The sequence below is a fragment of the Drosophila ananassae genome (assembly GCF_017639315.1).
Source record: "Drosophila ananassae strain 14024-0371.13 chromosome 4 unlocalized genomic scaffold, ASM1763931v2 tig00000054, whole genome shotgun sequence".
In the NCBI taxonomy this organism is placed as follows: Eukaryota; Metazoa; Arthropoda; class Insecta; order Diptera; family Drosophilidae; genus Drosophila; species Drosophila ananassae.
Genome location: NW_025319037.1, coordinates 1423290 through 1443480, shown reverse-complemented (window position 1 = coordinate 1443480; position 20191 = coordinate 1423290). Strand labels below are relative to the sequence as shown.

At 36.0% G+C, this 20191-nt stretch overlaps 1 protein-coding gene across 2 annotated transcripts; it reads left to right on the top strand.

The window, feature by feature from the left end:
• Window positions 1–2834: 2834 nt before the first annotated feature.
• LOC6503258 (RNA-binding protein MEX3B) lies at window positions 2835–18802 on the top strand. 2 transcript variants are annotated; one of them, XM_014904087.3, is made up of 3 exons: window positions 2835–3171; window positions 3594–4318; window positions 17011–18802. In XM_014904087.3, the coding sequence occupies exons 2-3, from the start codon at window positions 3898–3900 to the stop codon at window positions 18453–18455; spliced, it is 1866 nt and encodes a 621-aa protein (XP_014759573.1). In that variant the 5' UTR covers window positions 2835–3171; window positions 3594–3897; the 3' UTR covers window positions 18456–18802. The 2 variants fall into 2 exon arrangements, with proteins under 2 accessions (XP_014759573.1, XP_032308039.1); XM_032452148.2 differs by lacking the exon at window positions 2835–3171 and adding an exon at window positions 3180–3432.
• The last annotated feature ends 1389 nt before the right edge of the window (window positions 18803–20191 follow it).

Below are 20191 nucleotides of genomic sequence, written 5' to 3'. Positions count from 1 at the left end.
GCTTCGCGAATACTGCATTTCGATGTTGTTCTCATTTTGACACATGTTTCGGGGTTTTTTTAATGTTTTGCCGTTGGCCCTAACCGTTGGCAGGTTTTGCACCTCATTAGATTAGAGATATATTCCCTTAACTTTACGGAATGCCCAGAAATGTCTAGTTTGGTGGGTATGTTATAAAGATCGAAAGTGACCAGTGTGACACCTGTCGGTATGGTAAATCCGTTAACTGTTCTGGAGAACTTAAATACGGAGAATATTTTTTGGGACTTCATCTCTTCAATGATCTTCCCGTCGGGAATGTTTAAGAAGTAGGGTGCATATATAGAGCCTTTTACAAAATTGAGAGAGTCGTGGAGTTCAATCGATACAAAAAATACCGGGGAGATGGCTGATCTTGGCGAATTTCTAAGCGACCTGTTTTAATTTTACTGACCATAATAATAATTTTCCATGGCGAAATATCGATATAAAAATGATTACGATGCACCGCGAAACAGGCAATGTCAGTAAGGGACTTAACTGAGTTCTTAAATTCGATAATTAGGCAAAAGGAATTCGACTGTTAGCTTTGCGTATTGACGTATTTTTTTTTTGGCTTTGGGGGTAACGCTAGGGCTTGCAATGCGTTTGGTTTTTCTGTGAATACCCAGGTTCGCGTGCGCGAATTAGAAAACCGAAGGTAGAGAAAGAATGAGAAAACTACTGACCGCACTCGAAAATAGATAGTCAGTGACAGATCGAATCTATAATTTATGTAGAATATTTGGGTTGACCAAATTATTGCCCTAAAAAAGGATGCATTAGAACGCCGACAAGATATTCTTCAATTCCGTTTTTTCCGAAAATATTTTTTTCTACTGACTATAAACATTCATTTAAAACCAATTGACCTATCGCTTATAGGACATGTTCAGGACATGAGTGGCTTTGGCCGGGACTGATAGAGTTGAAACAGTATGTGTACTTTTATTTTTTTTTTGAAAACGATATGCATTAGACAGGTTTTTTATAAATACAACTATTAAATAAAAATTCATCTTGATGAGGTAAAGTAACGGTGGCGAACCCGCTTTTAAAATACCACGATAAAAATATCAGATATTAATTTTGATGACGAAAAAATGTAGTATATGTATAAAATATTACAAACTTAAAATATTCCAACGGTAAGTGTTTATTTTGTTTATTGTTATTTTTTCACGTGCCGAATAGGAATATTTTTAATGTGAATTTTTTTGATATCAGATATTTTGGGTGTGGCATTCGTGTTCGTGCAGCGTTATTTTATCTCGTCACGATGGTTTTTTTCCTTTATATTAGATATTTTGAGCGTTGTATGAACGTTTGTCACCGGTATTTAACACCGCCTATAGCGGTGAAAAAAAAAGCTGCAAATTGTTTGGGATATTTTTGTTCAGAGTGCAGCCGCGGCCAGTGGCCATTCATTTGGTATATCCCTCATACAGATCGAACGCACATTTTTAATTCTTCGGATATATATAGTGTCTTCAAGCGCTAGCTAGAAGGTAGTGCATGCATGTCGCCACCCAGCGGAAAAAAATACAAGAAAGAAAAGTTAACGAACATGCATTATTTTTATCAACTCATTGTCCTGATCAAAATTATATATTTTTTTATAGGGACTGGGTTTCTTCCATTGATTACAAACTTTACATCCACGACGTGATCCCCTTTTCCAAAGGGAAGGTTGATATTTTTTTTATTTTTTTTTTTATTTTAGGTTCCCACTGCATACGTACAGCCCACCTCCCGCCCAACCGACCAAGGGACGCCTGCCGCATAACGTACGGCTCGAATCGCGGGAATAAATTCGAGTTAGTATAATGAGTATAGTATATAAGTTTAAATAGAAGGATTATAAAGAACACGAGGAAGAATTAGTATGCTCTTGTAGGTAATTTAAAATGGAGGTTTTCTTATTTGACAGGGAAGAAAGAGAAATAGTATGATACAGACCATTCTAGTTCGAACATAAAATCCTAAGGGGATCATGCTGTGCATATGTCAATCTACAATGGCTTAAGAATAAAGGACTAAAGTTTCTGGTCCTTCTATTCGGAACGTTAAACTGTAAGCGTGTTAGTAAGTGCTGGCTATCTACATCACCATTAATAAGGTTGTGTAGGAAAACGACACCCAGCATTGTTCTACGATTTGTTAAGGAGGGTAAGTTTATTAGTAGGAGTCTACTATTATACGAAGGTAGGTGAAGATTTGCGTCCCGGTTAAGTCCTCTAAGAGCAAATAATAAGAAGTTCTTTTGTACGGATTCTATGCGGTCTTGATGAACACCGTATTGGGGACACCAGACACATGAACCGTACTCCAGTATCGGGCGGACCAAGAATATAAATAAGCTTTTAGTAATATAAGGGTCGTTAAATTCTTTAGCCCATTTTTTAATAAAACCGGCAACACCTTTAGCCTTATTAACCATTAAAGAAATATGGTCGGAAAATTTAAGTTTTATGTCTAAAACGACACCAAGATCATTAACCTGAGTTAATTTTTCTAAGGCAATCCCAGAGAGATAGTACGAAGCCTGGTGAGGACTAGTACGATAAAAAGAATATTTTCCAAAGGAAGAGTAGGCCTCATCCGGTTGGCCTTCCAAATGGTATGGTTGATAGTTTTAAACATTCCTTTCATTGCGAATTTGGTTTTCTTGTTGTCCTATTAAGAATTATTTGAATTCCTTGCGTTCTCAGCCCTGGAACAATTAAACTTGCATGCAAATGTCGAAATGTAGAGCATTCCCTATATGTACTACATGACATGCAGATTCTAACACTTGATTTCCTTTCCTTTGAAATGACTTCGTTTATCGTTATCGACAGTGTCATTCAATTGTGAAGGCTTCGGTTCAAAATGTAAAAACTCGTGTTATCGATAGTAAACATTGTTTTTATCCATCCCCAATGTTGATAGCCGGTACAGGAAATTGATGGAATTTGTTGTGGACTGAATTAACAAAAACAAACAATTTTTAAATATACCGGGTTTTAACAGAGAATTCCTTAAACATATTTATATTAAAATTATTAAATTTCCCGTATTGCACTGGATCATTTTTATATTGTAAAAAGGAGTGTCATGTAGAATGTGTACCATAAAAGTTTGATAGTGTACATACGTATGTATGCTACGTAGGTAGGTATCGTGAATTTAAAGAGCTTAAAAAAATTATGCCATTATACAGTTATGCATTTACTCAAGAACATTCATATGTGTTTCATATTCTATTTATCCAAATATAAGTTTTAGATGTGAACGATGCAAACATTGATAGATGGGGTAGTTACAAGTACAATAATAATTTTGTGTTAAATTTATCTCGATGTGATAAACCACTACAGAGAAAATGGACTGTTAAACTTATTACAAAATATTAAATGTAAAATAAATTAGGATGTAAGTTGCCGAAAAAAATTTTAATGATTATGTGGGTATATATGTGTATGTATACGAAGAGGAAACGTACCTATGCACAGATGTATTAATATGTAGCTATCACTCTCAACAATATGCCTGTGTGTATACCACTGTAATGTTTTTTTTTATATATATTACAGAAAATCGACAAAGGTACCGAAAATGATAAACATCCCAGATTGGATGCAGTCTAAAAATTTTTCTAAAGAATTTTCTTGCTTAAGTAATTAACATTATAATCACGCAACATATACATATATAAATACTAAATTTATTCAAAACAACATAAAGAGCCGTGACTTGCCAGCAGTTTCATAAAATCCCTTTATCTTAAAGGCATATTTGACAACTAACCTCCTCGTTTCGTAAATTTGACAGTATTGAAAACTGTTTCAACTATTAAAACCCAGCCCTCTTTTAGCTTAAAAGCAAGATACCATTATTATGTCTACACAAGTATCATCAAATATTTTAAATGACGCAAACTCTCAAGAAATTATTCGGAAAATGAATACTTCGAAAAATCATAAAATAATTGAGAAACCAAAACCGCTACCCCTATCAGAGGATCCTCGGACACTGCAATTGGCTTTGGAGCTTTCATTAGTCGGCTTAAATGACAATCAGCCATGTTACACACAAGCTTCACAATCTATATCTTTACCTTTGACGACACAAAATAACTTTGATTTAAATAATTTGAATGTGTCTGCATTTTCAAAACCATTGTCACATAATGGACTTTTATTGCCCAATACCGCTATTGCAGTTTGTGTAGATGATCGATCAAAGAAGTCTCAAAATATGACGGAATGTGTTCCAGTTCCCAGTTCAGAGCATGTTGCTGAAATTGTTGGTAGACAGGGTAAGTAATTTAAGTTTAGGAAAATAAAAGTAATACATTATTTTGTATCTTACTTTATAGTAGTACAGAAACTTACAGTAAATTTAATATTAATATAATAATACATACAAGCAGAGCACGTAACTCGTGCTCGTTACTAGAAAAAATCCTTTCAAATCCTGCAGGGAAAGAGACACTCAGATCCTTTAAAGTATATATGTACATATATTTATGATCAGGATCTCCTCCTGATTCGATGTAAGCATGACCGTCAGTATGGCGGCTATTTGTCCGCCTGTCTCTTAGTTTTAAATGGCGACTGCAAACAATAATTATGATTTCGAATAAATTGAAAAAATCGTTTGCTTTCAATTTCAATTATAAAAAAAATTAATAAATAATTAATTACACATGCCAACAGCAAAAAATCTCCACGCATAATTTCACCTGCTCCATAACCTTTAAGCTCCCATGAACCAAAGTCCAGAACAAACATAGGTTCTATCACACAAGTTTCCGCGGTACACCTAAGAGAAGAAATTAATCAAATTTTACCATATATTGAATTATGTAGGCCGCGTAATGGAGATGACCATCATTGTTTCTAGTACATATCATTTTTGAAATGAATGTGTACCAACTAAAATTAAAAAATGGTATCTGGCAGTTACCATATCTTTGGAATACTCATCCAAAGTTGAAATATCAGATTTTCTACATAAATTTTTGGTCTTGTATTATTTTTCTTCAAACATTTTTCTATGGAAGATTTTTATTTTCTTATTGAAATCAGTAGATCATATCATGTTTTAATTTTGGATTTAAGGGAAAACTCGAAATTTATTTAATCTATTATAGACAATATTATATAATAAACAAGATTTTCGGTAGAGTTAAAAGATTTTGCCCGAAGACTCCAGTGAATGAATCTCAGCTTAAGTTTGCTTCTATTTTTCCACGCTTCTATTCTATTTTTTATGTAGCTCCAGTTAATAATAATATTATAACAAAAATATTTTGAAAAAGTTTCTACAAACTATTTTATTGGCTAATTTATATGTAAAAAAATTTTTTAGGTAAATGGGTCAATTTTTAGAGGTGTTATTTCAAGATGAAGTTTCCAATTTCTTCCGCGCCTCCACTCGCCCTGTAAAATTACATATTTCTGTAGCATAGTTTATGAAACTATTTTGGATAAGTTTGTTACACTATTTTTAAGTGGAACTATTTTATGAATAATTTATATCTGGAAAACATTTTTCAGCTAAATCTAAATTTAGAGGAGTTATATACATTTATATTCCTTCCCGTAGTGGATTGTTGTATTTTTTAACACGTGACTAAGTAGTATAGAGCTATCAGATTTGGCACATAGATAAACATACATAGGTTCGATTATCGATTTTTATACCCTTGCAGAGGGTATTATAATTTTCAAAAGTGTCAAAAGTGTGCAACGCAGTGAAGGAGACATCTCCGACCCTATAAAGTATATATATTCTTGATCAGAATCACCTCCTGGGTCGATATGAGCATGTCCGTCTGTCCGTTTCTACGCAAACTAGTCTCTCAGTTTTAAAGCTATCGAGTTGAAACTTTGCACACACCCTTCTTTCCTTTGCAGGCAGTATATAAGTCGGAACGCCGGGATCGGTCGACTATATCCTATAGCTGCCATATAACTGATTGATCGGAAATGACATAACTTTGGTGTTTTTTAAGTTAGAGTGTTGGGACTTTCGACCGATTTTATATTTGGCCGAAATATCTTATCTACAAAATTGCATAAGGATCGGCCGACTATATCCTATAGCTGTCATAGAAGGATCGGCATTGGCATAACTTTGGTGTTTTTTAAGTTAGAAAGGTGGGACTTGGTACAGATTCTATTTTGGACAAAATAATCTGATTTGCCAAATTTCATAAGGATCGGCCAACTATATACGATCCGCTATATATCTAATAATATACGATGCGTGGCGCCACCTAGCGGACTGCGACTCAACTGCAAGGGTATATCAACTTCGGCTCCGCCCGAAGTTAGCTTTCCTATCTTGTTTTGTTTTGTTATGTTGGTACACTGTTCCCTAACATCTGTACCAAGTTTCAAGTGAATCCTCTTTTTTGTTTGGGGAAAGGCTTAAAGGTTACAAGTTGTTTTGCGTGCTCGGCGATTTTTTGCTGAATTTGCTGAATTTTGACGAAAAGAACCGTCGCATGAGCATCGCTCAAGAGCTGTTGAATGACGTCAACGACGACCCAGATTTACTCAAAAGGGTCATAACTGGTGACGAATCATGGGTATATGGTTATGATATCGAAACCAAAGCCCAATCGTCCCAATGGAAGAGCCCAGATGAGCCAAGACCGAAAAAAGCACGCCAAGTTCGATCAAATGTCAAAGTTTTGATCACTGATTTCTTCGATTACCATGGCGTGGTGCATCAGGAGTTCTTTCCATATGGTCGTACGATCAATAAACAGTATTGTCTGGAAGTTATGCGCCGTTTGCGAGGAAACGTCCAGAATTGTGGTTAAACAATTCATGGGTTTTGCATCACGATATTGCCCCTGCTCACTTATCTTTGCTTGTGACGGAGTATTTGGCCAAAAACAACACCAATAATGCCGCAGCCACCAAAACTAAAGAGACCTATGAAAGGACGGACATTTGCAACGATTGAGGATATAAAGACTGCATCGCTGGAAGAGCTCAGGCAATACTGAAAAGTGCTTATGGGAAGTGCTACGAGGATTGGAAAAACTGTTTGCATGAGTGTATTGTATCTGAGGGGGATTACTTTAAGGGGTACAACATAAATATTGATAAATAAATTAATAGTTTTTTTTTTAAATTCAAAGTCACCTTACTTTTTGAAAACACGTATATTAAAAGATTAAATAAAGTTTTGGTGGAAAAGATGAGTCGTTCTACATTTAGTCAGTGATGGTAAGTTGGTTAATAAGTCTACTATGGTAAGAAGGAAGTTTTAGATTTACATCCCAATTAAGTCTTCTAAGAGCGAAAATTAGGAAGGTTTTTGTACGGATTCTATGTAATCTCGGTGTACTCCGTGTTGAAGGCTCCAATGATGTATATAACGTTTTTTTATGTACGGGTCATTAAATTCTTTTGACCATCTCTTAATAAAATTAAGCACACCCATTGCTTTATTAAGCATGGTGGATATACGGTGCATATATGCATGTACATCAACATTTTGCAAAATACTTTCCTGAATTGGCGCTACAGAAATATGACATTTTTGGAGGCGGTAGGGGGCGTGGCAAAAATTTGAAACAAATTTGATCAGTGTGGGTATTATAGAAGTCTACATAAAAATGTTATATTTCTATATACTTAAGTGATACAAATGTATATCTTTATAGCGCCGCGTTTTTTTCGCCTTCATGTCGATAGCTTCAAAATTGAGAGACTCTTAAAGTTCAGTAATATTCATCTTATGACATTAGAGAAATGGTTAGCATACTGGCGCATACATGGTAATGGGCAAAAGAGCAGACAAACACCTTCACCCTTTTTCGTAAAATTTTCCATTATTATATTTGAATAACAACAAAATTCCACAAACATCTTTACTAACATAGCTTGATGTCCATCGGAACTTTCTTGGCGTTACAAGTGGCCATGCCCCCTTAAATATTTATTGCCCATACATTTAAAATCTGTTTTTTATACAATTCGAAAATTTGTTCAACTGGTGACATATGAAAATGAACGAGCTTATGTAATCCGACTCCTTGGAAAAAATTAACATAAATCAAACTTTTTAATAGAGTACAGATCATTAATTGAAAATTTTGAAATTATTCGAATGCCTTTTTAAATAAATAATTAAACTGTGTTGTTATACCCTTAATACCCAGAGGGTATTATGATTTTGGTCAGAAGTGTGCAACGCAGTGAAGGAGACACCTCCGACCCTATAAAGTACATATATTCTTAATCAGGATCACCTCCTGAGTCGACATGAGCATGTCCGTCTGTTTAAACTAGTCTGTCTATCGGTTTCTACGCAAACTAGTCTCTCAGTTTTAAAACTATCGAGTTGAAACTTTGTACACATCCTTCTTTTGTTTGCAGGCAGTATATAAATCGGAACCAGGATCGGTTGACTATATCCTATAGCTGCCATATAACTGAACGATCGGAATTGGCATAACTTTGGTGTTTTTATACCCTTGCAGAGGGTATTATAATTTTGGTCAAAAGTGTGCAACGCAGTGAAGGAGACATCTCCGACCCTATAAAGTATATATATTCTTGATCAGGATCACCTCCTGAGTCGATATGAGCATGTCCGTCTGTCCGTCTGTCTGTTTCTACGCAAACTAGTCTCTCAGTTTTAGAGCTATCGAGTTGAAACTTTGCACACATCCTTCTTTTGTTTGCAGGCAGTATATAAGTCGGAACGGCCGGGATCGGTCGACTATATCCTATAGCTGCCATATAACTGATTGATCGGAAATGACATAACTTTGTTGTTTTTTAAGTTAGAGAGTTGGGACGTTCCACACATGTTATATTTGGCCGAAAGATCTTATCTACAAAATTTCATAGGGATCGGCCGACTATATCCTATAGCTGTCATAGAAGGATCGGCATTGGCATAACTTTGGTGTTTTTTAAGTTATAAAGATGGGACTTGGTACAGATTCCATTTTAGGCAAAGTAACGTGATTTGCAAAATTTCATAAGGATCGGTCGACTATATCCTATAGCTGCCATATAACTGATTGATCGGAAATGACATAACTTTGTTGTTTTTTAAGTTAGAGAGTTGGGACGTTCCACACATGTTATATTTGGCCGAAAGATCTTATCTACAAAATTGCATAAGGATCGGCCGACTATATCCTATAGCTGTCATAGAAGGATCGGCATTGGCATAACTTTGGTGTTTTTTAAGTTAGAAAGATGGGACTTGGTACAGATTCTATTTTGGACAAAATAATCTGATTTGCCAAATTTCATAAGGATCGGCCGACTATATACGATCTTCTATATATCTAATAATATCATATGCGTGGCGCCACCTAGCGGACTGCGACTGAACTGCAAGGGTATATCAACTTCGGCTCCGCCCGAAGTTAGCTTTCCTTTCTTGTTTAATCTAGAATGATGGGACTTTCTACGGATTTCCTTTTGGGCAATCTAATCTGTTCTGCTAAATTTCGATGCTAACGATCGGCCGACTTTGTCCTATAGCCTCCTATACTGAACGATCGGAAATGGCACAACCTTAAGGGGTTAGGTGGGTCTGGGAGGCAAAAAAATGGCCTATTTTCAAAAATTTTTTTTTTATATAAAGAATGAAATATTTTATTAGAACTTTTAGGATTATTAAATATACATATTTAAAGATGAATTTCTGAAATTTTGAGAAAAAAATATTTTACAGTTAGCCATTGAGACGTCATTTGCCATGACTCCTGGCAAAAAAGGTGCTTTCGCGTTGACAGCACAATTCCTAACAGAATCATCTAAAATGGAAAACCCAAATATTTTCCTTTAGTACAGACCTAAAACTAGAAACTGAACGAAGGAAAACAAAATCAAGCAAAAATTGGATTTTTGGGACACCTTTTTGCAAAAAAATTCAAATTTCGGTTAAATTTTTCGAACATTTTTTTTTTTTTAAATAGTTGTAATCAACGAAAATAAAAATCCTTCGTTCAAGTTCTAGATAATCGTATCTCGAAGGCCTGTGCAAAATTTTATCAAGATCGGTTTAGTAGTTTCCGAGAAATCTTGACAACCGATTTCAAAAACACAGTTTTGAGAAAAACGCATTTAAAGTTTGCGCTCTGCCTATAGCTGACCTCGAGCGTCCACCTTTTCGGGACTGTATCTCCGAAACTTTTATTCCAATCGACTTGAAAATTTGGGAGAATATTCTCAAGATTTTGGAGAATTTTATAAAAAAATATAAAAAAAACGATTTTTTTTTGCCGCCAGACCCACCTAACCCCTTAACTGCAAGGGTATATCAACTTCGGCTTGTTTTTAGGTTAGTTTAGGTTAGTCGGCTGGCGGTCACCTTTTGTGAAAGCAACCACTACACTTCGACCGAACTTAGACCTTTATGCGCAAAGGAAGGACTTGTGATCTAGCAGTTCCCCAGTCTGAGGCTTTAGTGAATGTTTCTGTCCTATTAGGATCTCTTTTTGACATCATTGAACATATTGAGGAACCTGTCACTCAAGTGTTGAAGTCTGAGAGACTGCAGGGCTGGGCATAGAAGATGCTCGACAGTTTCTTCCTCATCTTCGTCCCTGCAGCTGCGTCAGAAGTCGTTGTGGGGTGAATTCATTCACCTAGCATATGCTCCCGCTAACCAGTGCCCCGTGATGACTCTTATAGCCGTGCTGATGCGGGTTCTTTCCATCCTAAGTAGTTGTGATGTTCTTTTGTTTTTTAAGAGTTTTTGGGCCAGGGTTGGCGGGCCAGCCGACGGTGGTGACGGTGTCCCAGCTGAGAAGGTTTTCTTTCTTGTTATTGGTTGTTCTATCTTCCCTAAGTTGGCTACCATTGTTTTCAGTACATATCGTTTTTGAAATGTATGTGTACCAACCTAAATAAAAAAAATTACATAGCAGTTACCATAGTTGAAATCTCTGAACTTATACATTTATTTTTGTGCTTTTATAAAATCTCCCTAAACATTTTCCTATGGAAAAGAAAAAATGCAATATACATATAAAAATTATATATTAAAAATGTTCTTAACCGGCACGTGTTTATATAGTTTATTGTTATTGTAACACCTGCCGAACAAAAATATTTTTAATATATAATTTTTTATACATACATATAAACATGTCTCCATGGATCCAATGATCTTGGATGAGGGCCACATCAGCTCCACTCTTAGCGAGGTGGAGCAAGAGGGTAGGGGATGCCTCCTTGTTCCTCCAGGGACCTTTCTTTAGATTCCCTACCACAGTAACCTCCGTCTCGGTGTCGGAGCCCAGCAACGAGTCCGCTTCCCTTCCGACGCCTTTAATAGCCCTTGCTAAGACACTTTCCTCTGAGGACCTTCCGGACTAGGCGTGGACTCGTGGACCCACGACTAGGCGGGGAGGGGCTCGTCCGTCATGATACCATTGTAGTCCGAACATAATAGCCTGAACGGATCGTGTTGGGCATATGTCGAACTACAATGGCTGAGGAGTAGAGGACGAAAGTTTAAATTCCTTCTACTGGGAACGCTACAATTTAAGAGTGTTAGTAAATGCTGGCTGTCTACAGGGTGCGGCATATTTTATGGGCTGTTTTAAACATTGAATAACTTAAAAGAAAAACAAAACGAACATTTTTTTGAGTTAGTATTATTTAATATCGATATCATTCGAGTATCACTTAATATCGACCAATATAAAAAACAATATCAATTAAATGGCCACTGTTGAGCTATCAGCGTTTTGATAGCGGCCGAATTAAATAGACAAGGTTCAATTTCTATTTTTCAATATTTATTATGGTATTTGTTATGAACAGCTGATAACGGGCAATTAGTAGACCGCTGCGACTAGTTAAATTGAGAGAATTAATTAGTAATAATTATGATATTTGATGCTGGCACAAATCCCAACAGCTACATTTATTGGCCACGAAAAATTCTGCTCTTTTTGCCGCATTTTTTATCATTCTCATATCGGTCGGTATGGCTCTCATTTCGGCACGGATGCTGTCTTTTGCTTAAGGATTACATAAACGTATAAACTTTGCTTTTCAAATAACCCCACAGAAAGAAGTCCGGAGGATTTTAATCGGGAGATATTGGTGGCCAGTCGATAGGCTCGACTGTCCTATCACAATTGACTTGTTATTTTCAATTTAAAACTGCACTACTTCAGCGCGTTGTTTGGGCGTGCTGCGAATCATGGTTAAAATTCTACTGTTTTGACGTTTCCATAAAATGGAAATAGCTTATGAAGCTAATCGGTCGATATTTGAGAAAAATATTCAAACTTTAAGTCAAACTTTAAGATTATATAAAAACATGACACCCAACATCGTTCTACAGTTTGTTAATAATGGTAAGTTGATTAATAAAACTCGACTATGATAAGAGGAGAGGTGAAGATTTGCATCCCAATTAAGTCGCCTAAGGGCGAAAGTTAGGAAGTTTTTTTGTACAGATTCTTTGTGATCTCCAGATACACACGATCCATACTCAAGAATCGGACGGACCAATGATGTATACAAATTTTTTGTTATGTATGGGTTATTCAATTCTTTGGACCATCTTTTAATAATACCAAGCACATCCATAGCTTTATTAACTATGGTAGATATATGGTCGGTAAATTTAAGTTTCAAATCTAAATCAAATCTTTAAATTTCATAGGTACCTTGTATACCTAGGCGGATTAGTTGAAGCGGGCGGTATTTCCACGGCACGCAAGGGTCGAAAAATATATTCAAGGTGTAATACATTTTTGTAAGGCAATGGTTATATCCACCCGTGCCAGTAGATCTGACCAATCAAGTTTCAAAATTAACTTATTTAATTTCATAAAGTCGGAAGAAACGAACTTTATGAGATTTAAGTGTAGACTTAAGGAACATTAAGCCTTTTAGCTAACGGACAGACGATTAAAAACGAAACGAATAGCGGACAAATTTTGCCAGTATGTGGGCGGTTTAGACGAAGGTGGTATGTAAGAACAGGTAACATACAAAGATTGATCGGACAAAGTGATTTTGATGCAAAGAAATTCAATGTCACCAAACTCTTGTGTTTTTACCTCTTCAGAAGCGAATTTGGAGTCTACAGAAATTAACACTCCTCCCCGTCGCAGAGTTCTATCACATCTAAAAGTTGTGTACCTACTTGGAAAAACATTGGAGCTTAAGATCTTCGGCTTTAACCAAGTTTCTGTAAAGACTATAATGTGAGATGCCAAAGAAGAACTATCAGAATACAGTTTGGGAAGTTTACTACGTAACCCTCTAGTATTCTGATAGGTAAGTGTTAGTGTTGACATTAGTTTTTTTGAAACTGAGGAAGATGGTTTTACTCCCACAGGTTTGGTAATTTTTTTCTTCAGCGTACTTGGCTGATGTTCTTGGACAAAAATGTTTTCTGGCCAAAAGTTGGCGGAAAAAATCCACTTGAACATCTTACCTGTGCCTGGTGTATGAATATTTAAATTTTGTAATATTCACCACCTTGATGTTGGCTTTTGTTTTGGCTTTGATGTAAGCCGAGATATCAATCTCAGAAGTATCAGAGGCAAGCCGGTAAACAAAAATTTGTTTCGATGGTGGGATCACCTGCAAGAGTTTTGGTGCCGCCGTAACTAATACTGCAGTTGATTACAATGTTTGGTGATTGTTAAGGGGGTTTGAATTAATGGGTCTGATGGTATCGCTTGAAGCGATGTCACAGAGGAAATATGGGGCAATTGTCATTGACTTGACTTAATCTAACAGAAAAGCTTAAAATCCATATTTATTAAATACAGTTGCGAAAAAATAATAGCATCACTACATCACATTTTATTCAAACATAATTTTTTTATGTAGTATGAATTTCTTACTAAACAAAAATAGCGTTATAGTTACTTAAATTCTTTTTTTAATTATACCCTTTCAGAGGGTATTATAATTTTGGTCAAAATTGTAGAACTCAGTGAAGGAGACATCCCCGCCCCATATAAAGTATATATATTCTTGATCAGGATCACCTCCTGAGTCGATATGAGCATGTCCGTCTGTCTGTCTGTCTGTTTCAACGCAAACTCGTCTCTCAGTTTTAAAGCTATCGAGTTGAGACGTTTTAGAGCTATTATCCATCCTGTTTTGTTTGCAGGCAGTATATAAGTCGGAACGGCCGGGATCGGCCGACTCTATCCTAGCTGCCATATAACTGAACCATCGGAATTGGCATAACTTTGGTGTCTTTTAAGCTAGAATGATGGGACTTACTACGGATTCCACTTTGGGCAACCTTATTTGTTTTGCCAAATTTAATAAGGATCGGCCGACTATATTTTGCAGCCGCCATATGACTGAAAAAATAACAATTGAAAAATTGTATCTGGTGGTAGTGCTATTTTTTTCGCAGCTTTATTTAATATTATTAGCTTAAAAAGAACTATTAGTAAGTTAGAAAGAGTACAAAGAATAAAGATAAGAATCTCTATTGAGGGACAGTACAGGAAACAGAAAAAGATAAAGAAGCAGAGCAAAGCTCTGCTTGCAAGATAATTATCAAATTTATTTAACAAAAAATATATAATTATCTCCAAATATACCGTTGCACACGCGAACGCGATACGGATATTTGAATAAAAAAATTGGTTCATAAGTATATATTATATATACTATATACATATATGTAAGCACTGGCTTGCTTAAAATTTATTAAATAGCGAGATTTAATAAAAACCCAGTGCGCACAAAAAAAATCACGTCACAAAGAACCCATCTTGGTCCGCTACTCTACCCTTTCTATTAAAGACTTGCCCCCAGCTTTAACAAACTCGCTGAATCTTATGTACAGAGGCGAGGTTAAGCTTGGTCTTCAGTATACGTCCTCTCCTGCCCAATGTAATCTTCACTCTGATATACATAATTTTCATAATTGATGTTCAGCTAATGATTTTAATCTTAATGGATCAAAAAGCAAACTTATGCCATTTTATCGATCGAGTCCTTATCAGGCTACGTTCTCTTTTTATGGAATTTTTGTAGCAAAATTAACTCGGCTAATGATCCTATTAGACTTAAAAATTAAATTTGACGACCATATGTCCTAAGTGGTTGATAAAGCTAAAGGTGTTTTTGGCTTTATTAAAAGATGTTCAAAGAAATGTATTGTTCCTTATGTAATATTTCCTGGAGTACGCTACATGCGTCTGGAGTCCCTAATATGGGTGTTGGCACCTAATGCCAAGACGTAATGACCCAGCTCCAATCGACAGCGCCAGAAATTACCGGTATCCTGAAATCGAAATCAGTAATATCAGCGGTAAGACTGACCGGCTGACCGAGGCGAGCAAATCAAACAAATTCAGAAGAAACCCAATACCAGTGATCTGAGTCAGCAAATCCAGAGCTAGTTTACCGAGCACATACGATCTTTAACATTGATCTTACTGTACGTACTTTCAGTAACATTGACTTGCTAACCATTGTTAAGCCACAACATATTTATGTAATTAAGCATCTATTAAAAGATTATCTTCTCCATAATAAAGACAGTTTCGAACTATAACCGATCACGGCTACTTAGGGTCCATAACCGACGTGCTTAAAACGTCCATACCGTTCTGCTTCCGTCAGAAGGACGGAACTAGCCTCAGAGTGCTGTTCCCGCCAGGAGAATTACCAGCAGGATCATTAACCGAAGCACCATCTACACATAGCCGATGCCAACCATCCGCAGCAGGACCTCAACTCTTCTCCCCCCACACATCTTCCCCCATCCTGGCTTGAGCGTGCCGCGCCTAACTCTAAGCGGACCATAGAACAACCCAGGATAACATTAGTCAATATCCTTTGACTACGACGAAAAGCTAATTTCGGGCGGAGCCAAAGTTGATATACCCTTGCAGTTAGGTAGCAGCCTATATTAATATATATATATCGGATCGTATATACTTGGCAGATCCTTGTGAGAATTTCACCATCGAATCAAGTTTCTAATAAAAATGTTGGAAACAGCCCCAAGTATTTTTAAAAATAGCAAAGTTGTGCATTTCCGATCGTTCACTTATATGGCAGCTTTAGAATGTAATGGGCAAAGTAAGTCCCATCTTTCTAACTTAAAAACACCAAAGTTATGCCAATTCCAATCCTTCTATGACAGCTAAAGGATATCCGATCCTTAAATCGATAAATCGGCCAAATATAACATGTGTGGAGAGCCCAACCTTCTAACTTAAAAAACACCAAAGTTATGGCACTTCCAAGCAATCAATAAAATTCGGCAAATCAGATGACTTTGTATAAAATGGAATTTGTACCAAGTCCCATCTTTCTAACTTAAAAAAAACCAAAGTTATGCTAATTCCGATCTCTCTATGACAGCTACAGGATATAGTAGACCGATCCTTATGTAGATAAGAAACTTTGTCGAAAAGATATTGGCCAAATATAACATGTGTAGAAAGTCCCAACTCTCTAACTTAAAAAACACCAAAGTTATGGCATTTCCGATGCAGCTACCACTTATATACTGCCTGAAAACAGAAAAGTGTGCAAAGTTTTAACTCGATAGCTTCAAAACTGAGAGACTAGTTTGCTACAGACTAGTTTGGACAGACGGACATGCTCATATCGACTCAGGAGGTGATCATGGTCAATAATATATTCTATTTCTATTTCTATTTATAATTCTACTTTATAGGGTTGGAGATGTCTTCTTCACTGCTTTACACAATTGTTACCAAAATTATAATACAATGGTGACAATGGTGATTTATATCTAATTATATATTTATTATAATAATTAAAATACTTTTAACTTTTAACTTACTTTATTATTCGGAAGGCTTAGTAGAGTGAGGGTACTTATTAGTATACGTGTATGTTATTTATAAAACTTATAAAATAAAATTAAAAGTATCAATTTGAATTGACGGGATGTAACTATCGACGTGAATTTAGTTCACTTAAATGACATTCTTCATTTGCATTATAAAAGAAATTTACATTTCAATTTTGATGTTTTTTTCAGGTTGCAAAATAAAGGCCTTGAGAGCCAAAACCAACACTTATATCAAGACACCAGTTCGAGGAGAAGAGCCTGTTTTTGTGGTAACTGGCCGAAAAGAAGATGTAAATAAGGCTAAGCGGGAAATACTATCTGCTGCTGACCATTTTAGTTTAATTCGCGCATCAAGGAAACCTTTAAGCGATGGACAAAACAGCGGATCAGTAGAAAGTGGTTCCTGTAGCAACGTCAGTACAATTTCCCGAATGCAGGCCGGTCCTCCATGCATCCCTGGCCAAATTACTATTCAAGTTCGAGTACCGTATCGAGTTGTGGGACTGGTTGTTGGGCCTAAGGGTGCAACTATTAAACATATACAACATGAAACTCAAACATATATTGTTACACCGTCACGCGAAAAAGAACCTATTTTTGAAGTTACTGGCTTGCCAGGCAATGTAGATTCTGCACGAAAGCAGATAGAGGCACACATTGCCCTTCGCACTGGTTCAGGATTTGGGAATTTTGCTGCTAATATCGTACAAGATGGTGAATCTATTGATCATAATGATTTTGGAAGTTTACCTCCAATAAATTCTCTTGCACAAATACTGAACGATGATTTAAATTCCGAAATATTGTCATCTATATATACAAATTCTATACAATCTGCAGATTATTTAGATAACAAAAATAATAGCATTGGAAACGAAATAGATAATCTAAATATTAAAAATATTGAACCTTTGCAATGCCATCACGTAAGTAACTGTAATGAGAAAACAGAGTTTACTGATTTAGATTTAATATCACCTATAACGGCAATAAGTACTTCTGATAAACATGTAGCGAAAAAGCAAAATGTTTTTCGTAATGCGACAAGCAAAGCTTTGTCTTTTTTTCCGCCGGCATCAACCTCTGCATCAATACAATCGAACTCTGCAGCAACTATATTAACACGATCTTGTTCATCTGCATCCTCTACTACTTCAACGAAGAGTATGAATAATAGGCCCAACACGCCACCAGAAATTGTAAATATATGGAAAAACATAGGAGATTCCATTGACATCGATGAGGGGATAGGCGATTCGCCTAGCATTTGGAATCAACCAAATAATATTTTACCCACCGCTCATTGCTCACCTACTGCTTCAATAAGTCCAACAGACTCACTACTAGGCTTTGGCGACCACGGATCAAATAAAACAAATCTTTATAAAACAAAGGAGACATTTTCCAACAACTATCAAAAAACTCAATCCAATCAAGTCCAGCCCTCTGCGGATAAATTATCTATTCTCCGCGAATGCTTTGTTTGCAATGAAAATGAAGTTACAACTGCTTTAGTTCCCTGTGGTCACAATATGTTTTGTATGGAATGCGCTAATCAGATTTGCCTCTCCATAGATGCAATTTGCCCAGTTTGTAATTCAATCGTTTATCATGCTATGCGAATTTTAGGGTAATTTTTTAAAATTGTTTATTAGGTTAAATATTTAGATTTTTTACTTAACGATGGGCAGTATCATGCATTGGAAGCATTTCAATGTATTGAGTACCGACATTCATGGTTCTTTGTTTCACCCTCATAATATTTGGCTCTATAAGTTTCGGTTCCTCTCGAAGTTAGCTTTCTTTTCGTGTTTTAACTTTTGTGTTGAAAACAAGAATATTTTTACGTTTTTTTTACGACACGTAAAATGCATGTTTTTATACTCTTGCCGAGGCTATTATAATTTTTGTGAAAAGTGTGCAACGCAGTAAAGGAGACATCTCCGACCCAATAAAGTACTCAATCGGGACCCTATAAAGTATTCTTGATCAGGATCACCTCCTGAGTTGATAAGAGCAAGCCCGTCTGTCTGTCTGTTTCTACGCAAACTTGTCTCTGAGTTTTAAAGCTATCGAGTTGAAACTTTGCACACATTCTTCTTTTGTTGGCAGGCAGTATATAAGTCGAAATGGCCGGGATCGGTTGACTAAATCCTATATCTGCCATACAACTGAACGATCGGAAATGGCAGAACCTTCCTATCTTTAAATATGCTTGGGGATGTTTTGTAACATTTTTATTGGAAAAATGATTTGATAGTGAAATTTTTATTAGCATCGGCCAACTGTATTCGATCCGATATATATATAAAATAGTATAAGCTACTACCTAACTGCAAGGGTATGTCAATATCGGCTCGGCCCAAAGTTCTTTCTTTTTGAGAATCATATTTATGTGTTGCGGTTGATAATTTCTCTTTGATTAAGTTGACTAATCAAGTTATATAACTTTTTTGAATTTTATTATCCTTTTGGTCTGGAGACTAGCAAAAATCGACCAGAAAAATTTATTTTAGCTGTGCAATAAATTAACAAATCATGTTAAATATTTATATGACTTTAGATGAAATTTTATTTTTTATAACACATTTTCTTCTATACGAGAAGACGGAAGCTTTGTTTCCAATGATCTGAAATAATTATATATTTTTGATTATAGCTTTCCGTATGAACGCGTGGATCTTTGGAAACTATAAGAGATAGAGTTATAAGATTTCGCACGAAGACTCATATAAATGAAGCCATGCGCTTCATTTTAGTTTCAGGTCAAGATAGTTTACAATTGTTTCTGTAGCACCGTTTCAGGAAACTATTTTTAAATACTTTTAATTCAAAACTTTTTGTACCCTTGCAGAGGGTATTATAATTTTGGTTAAACGTGTGCAACGCAGTGAAGGAGACATCTCCGACCCTATGAAGTATATATATTCTTGATCAGAATCACCTCCTGAGTCGATATGAGCATGCCCGTCTGTCTGTTTCTACGCAAACTAGTCTCTCTGTTTCAAAGCTATCGAGTTCAAACTTTGCACACATCCTTCTTTTGTTTGCAGGCGAATCCCGGAAAGGCTGTCATATAACAGATTGATCGAAAATGCCATAACTTTAATGGGACTGATTGGACATTCCAATCTAATTCGAAATGCCAAATTTCATAAGGATCGGCCGACTTTATCCTATAGGTGCCGTATACCTGATCAATCGGAAATGGCATAACCTTGCTTTTTTTATGATTCTTGGGGCTATTTTCAACATTTTTATTAGAAACTTGATTCGATGGTGAAATTCTCCCAAGGATCGGCCTACTATATTCGATCCGATATACATATAATAATATATATTGCTATCTAAATGCAAGGGTTTATAAACT

Coding starts and splice junctions, on each gene's coding strand:
- LOC6503258 (XM_014904087.3), top strand. CDS start 3,898: ATGTCTACACAAGTATCATCAAATATTTTAAATGACGCAAACTCTCAA. Junction 4,319..17,010: donor TGAAATTGTTGGTAGACAGG/GTAAGTAATTTA, acceptor TGTTTTTTTCAG/GTTGCAAAATAAAGGCCTTG.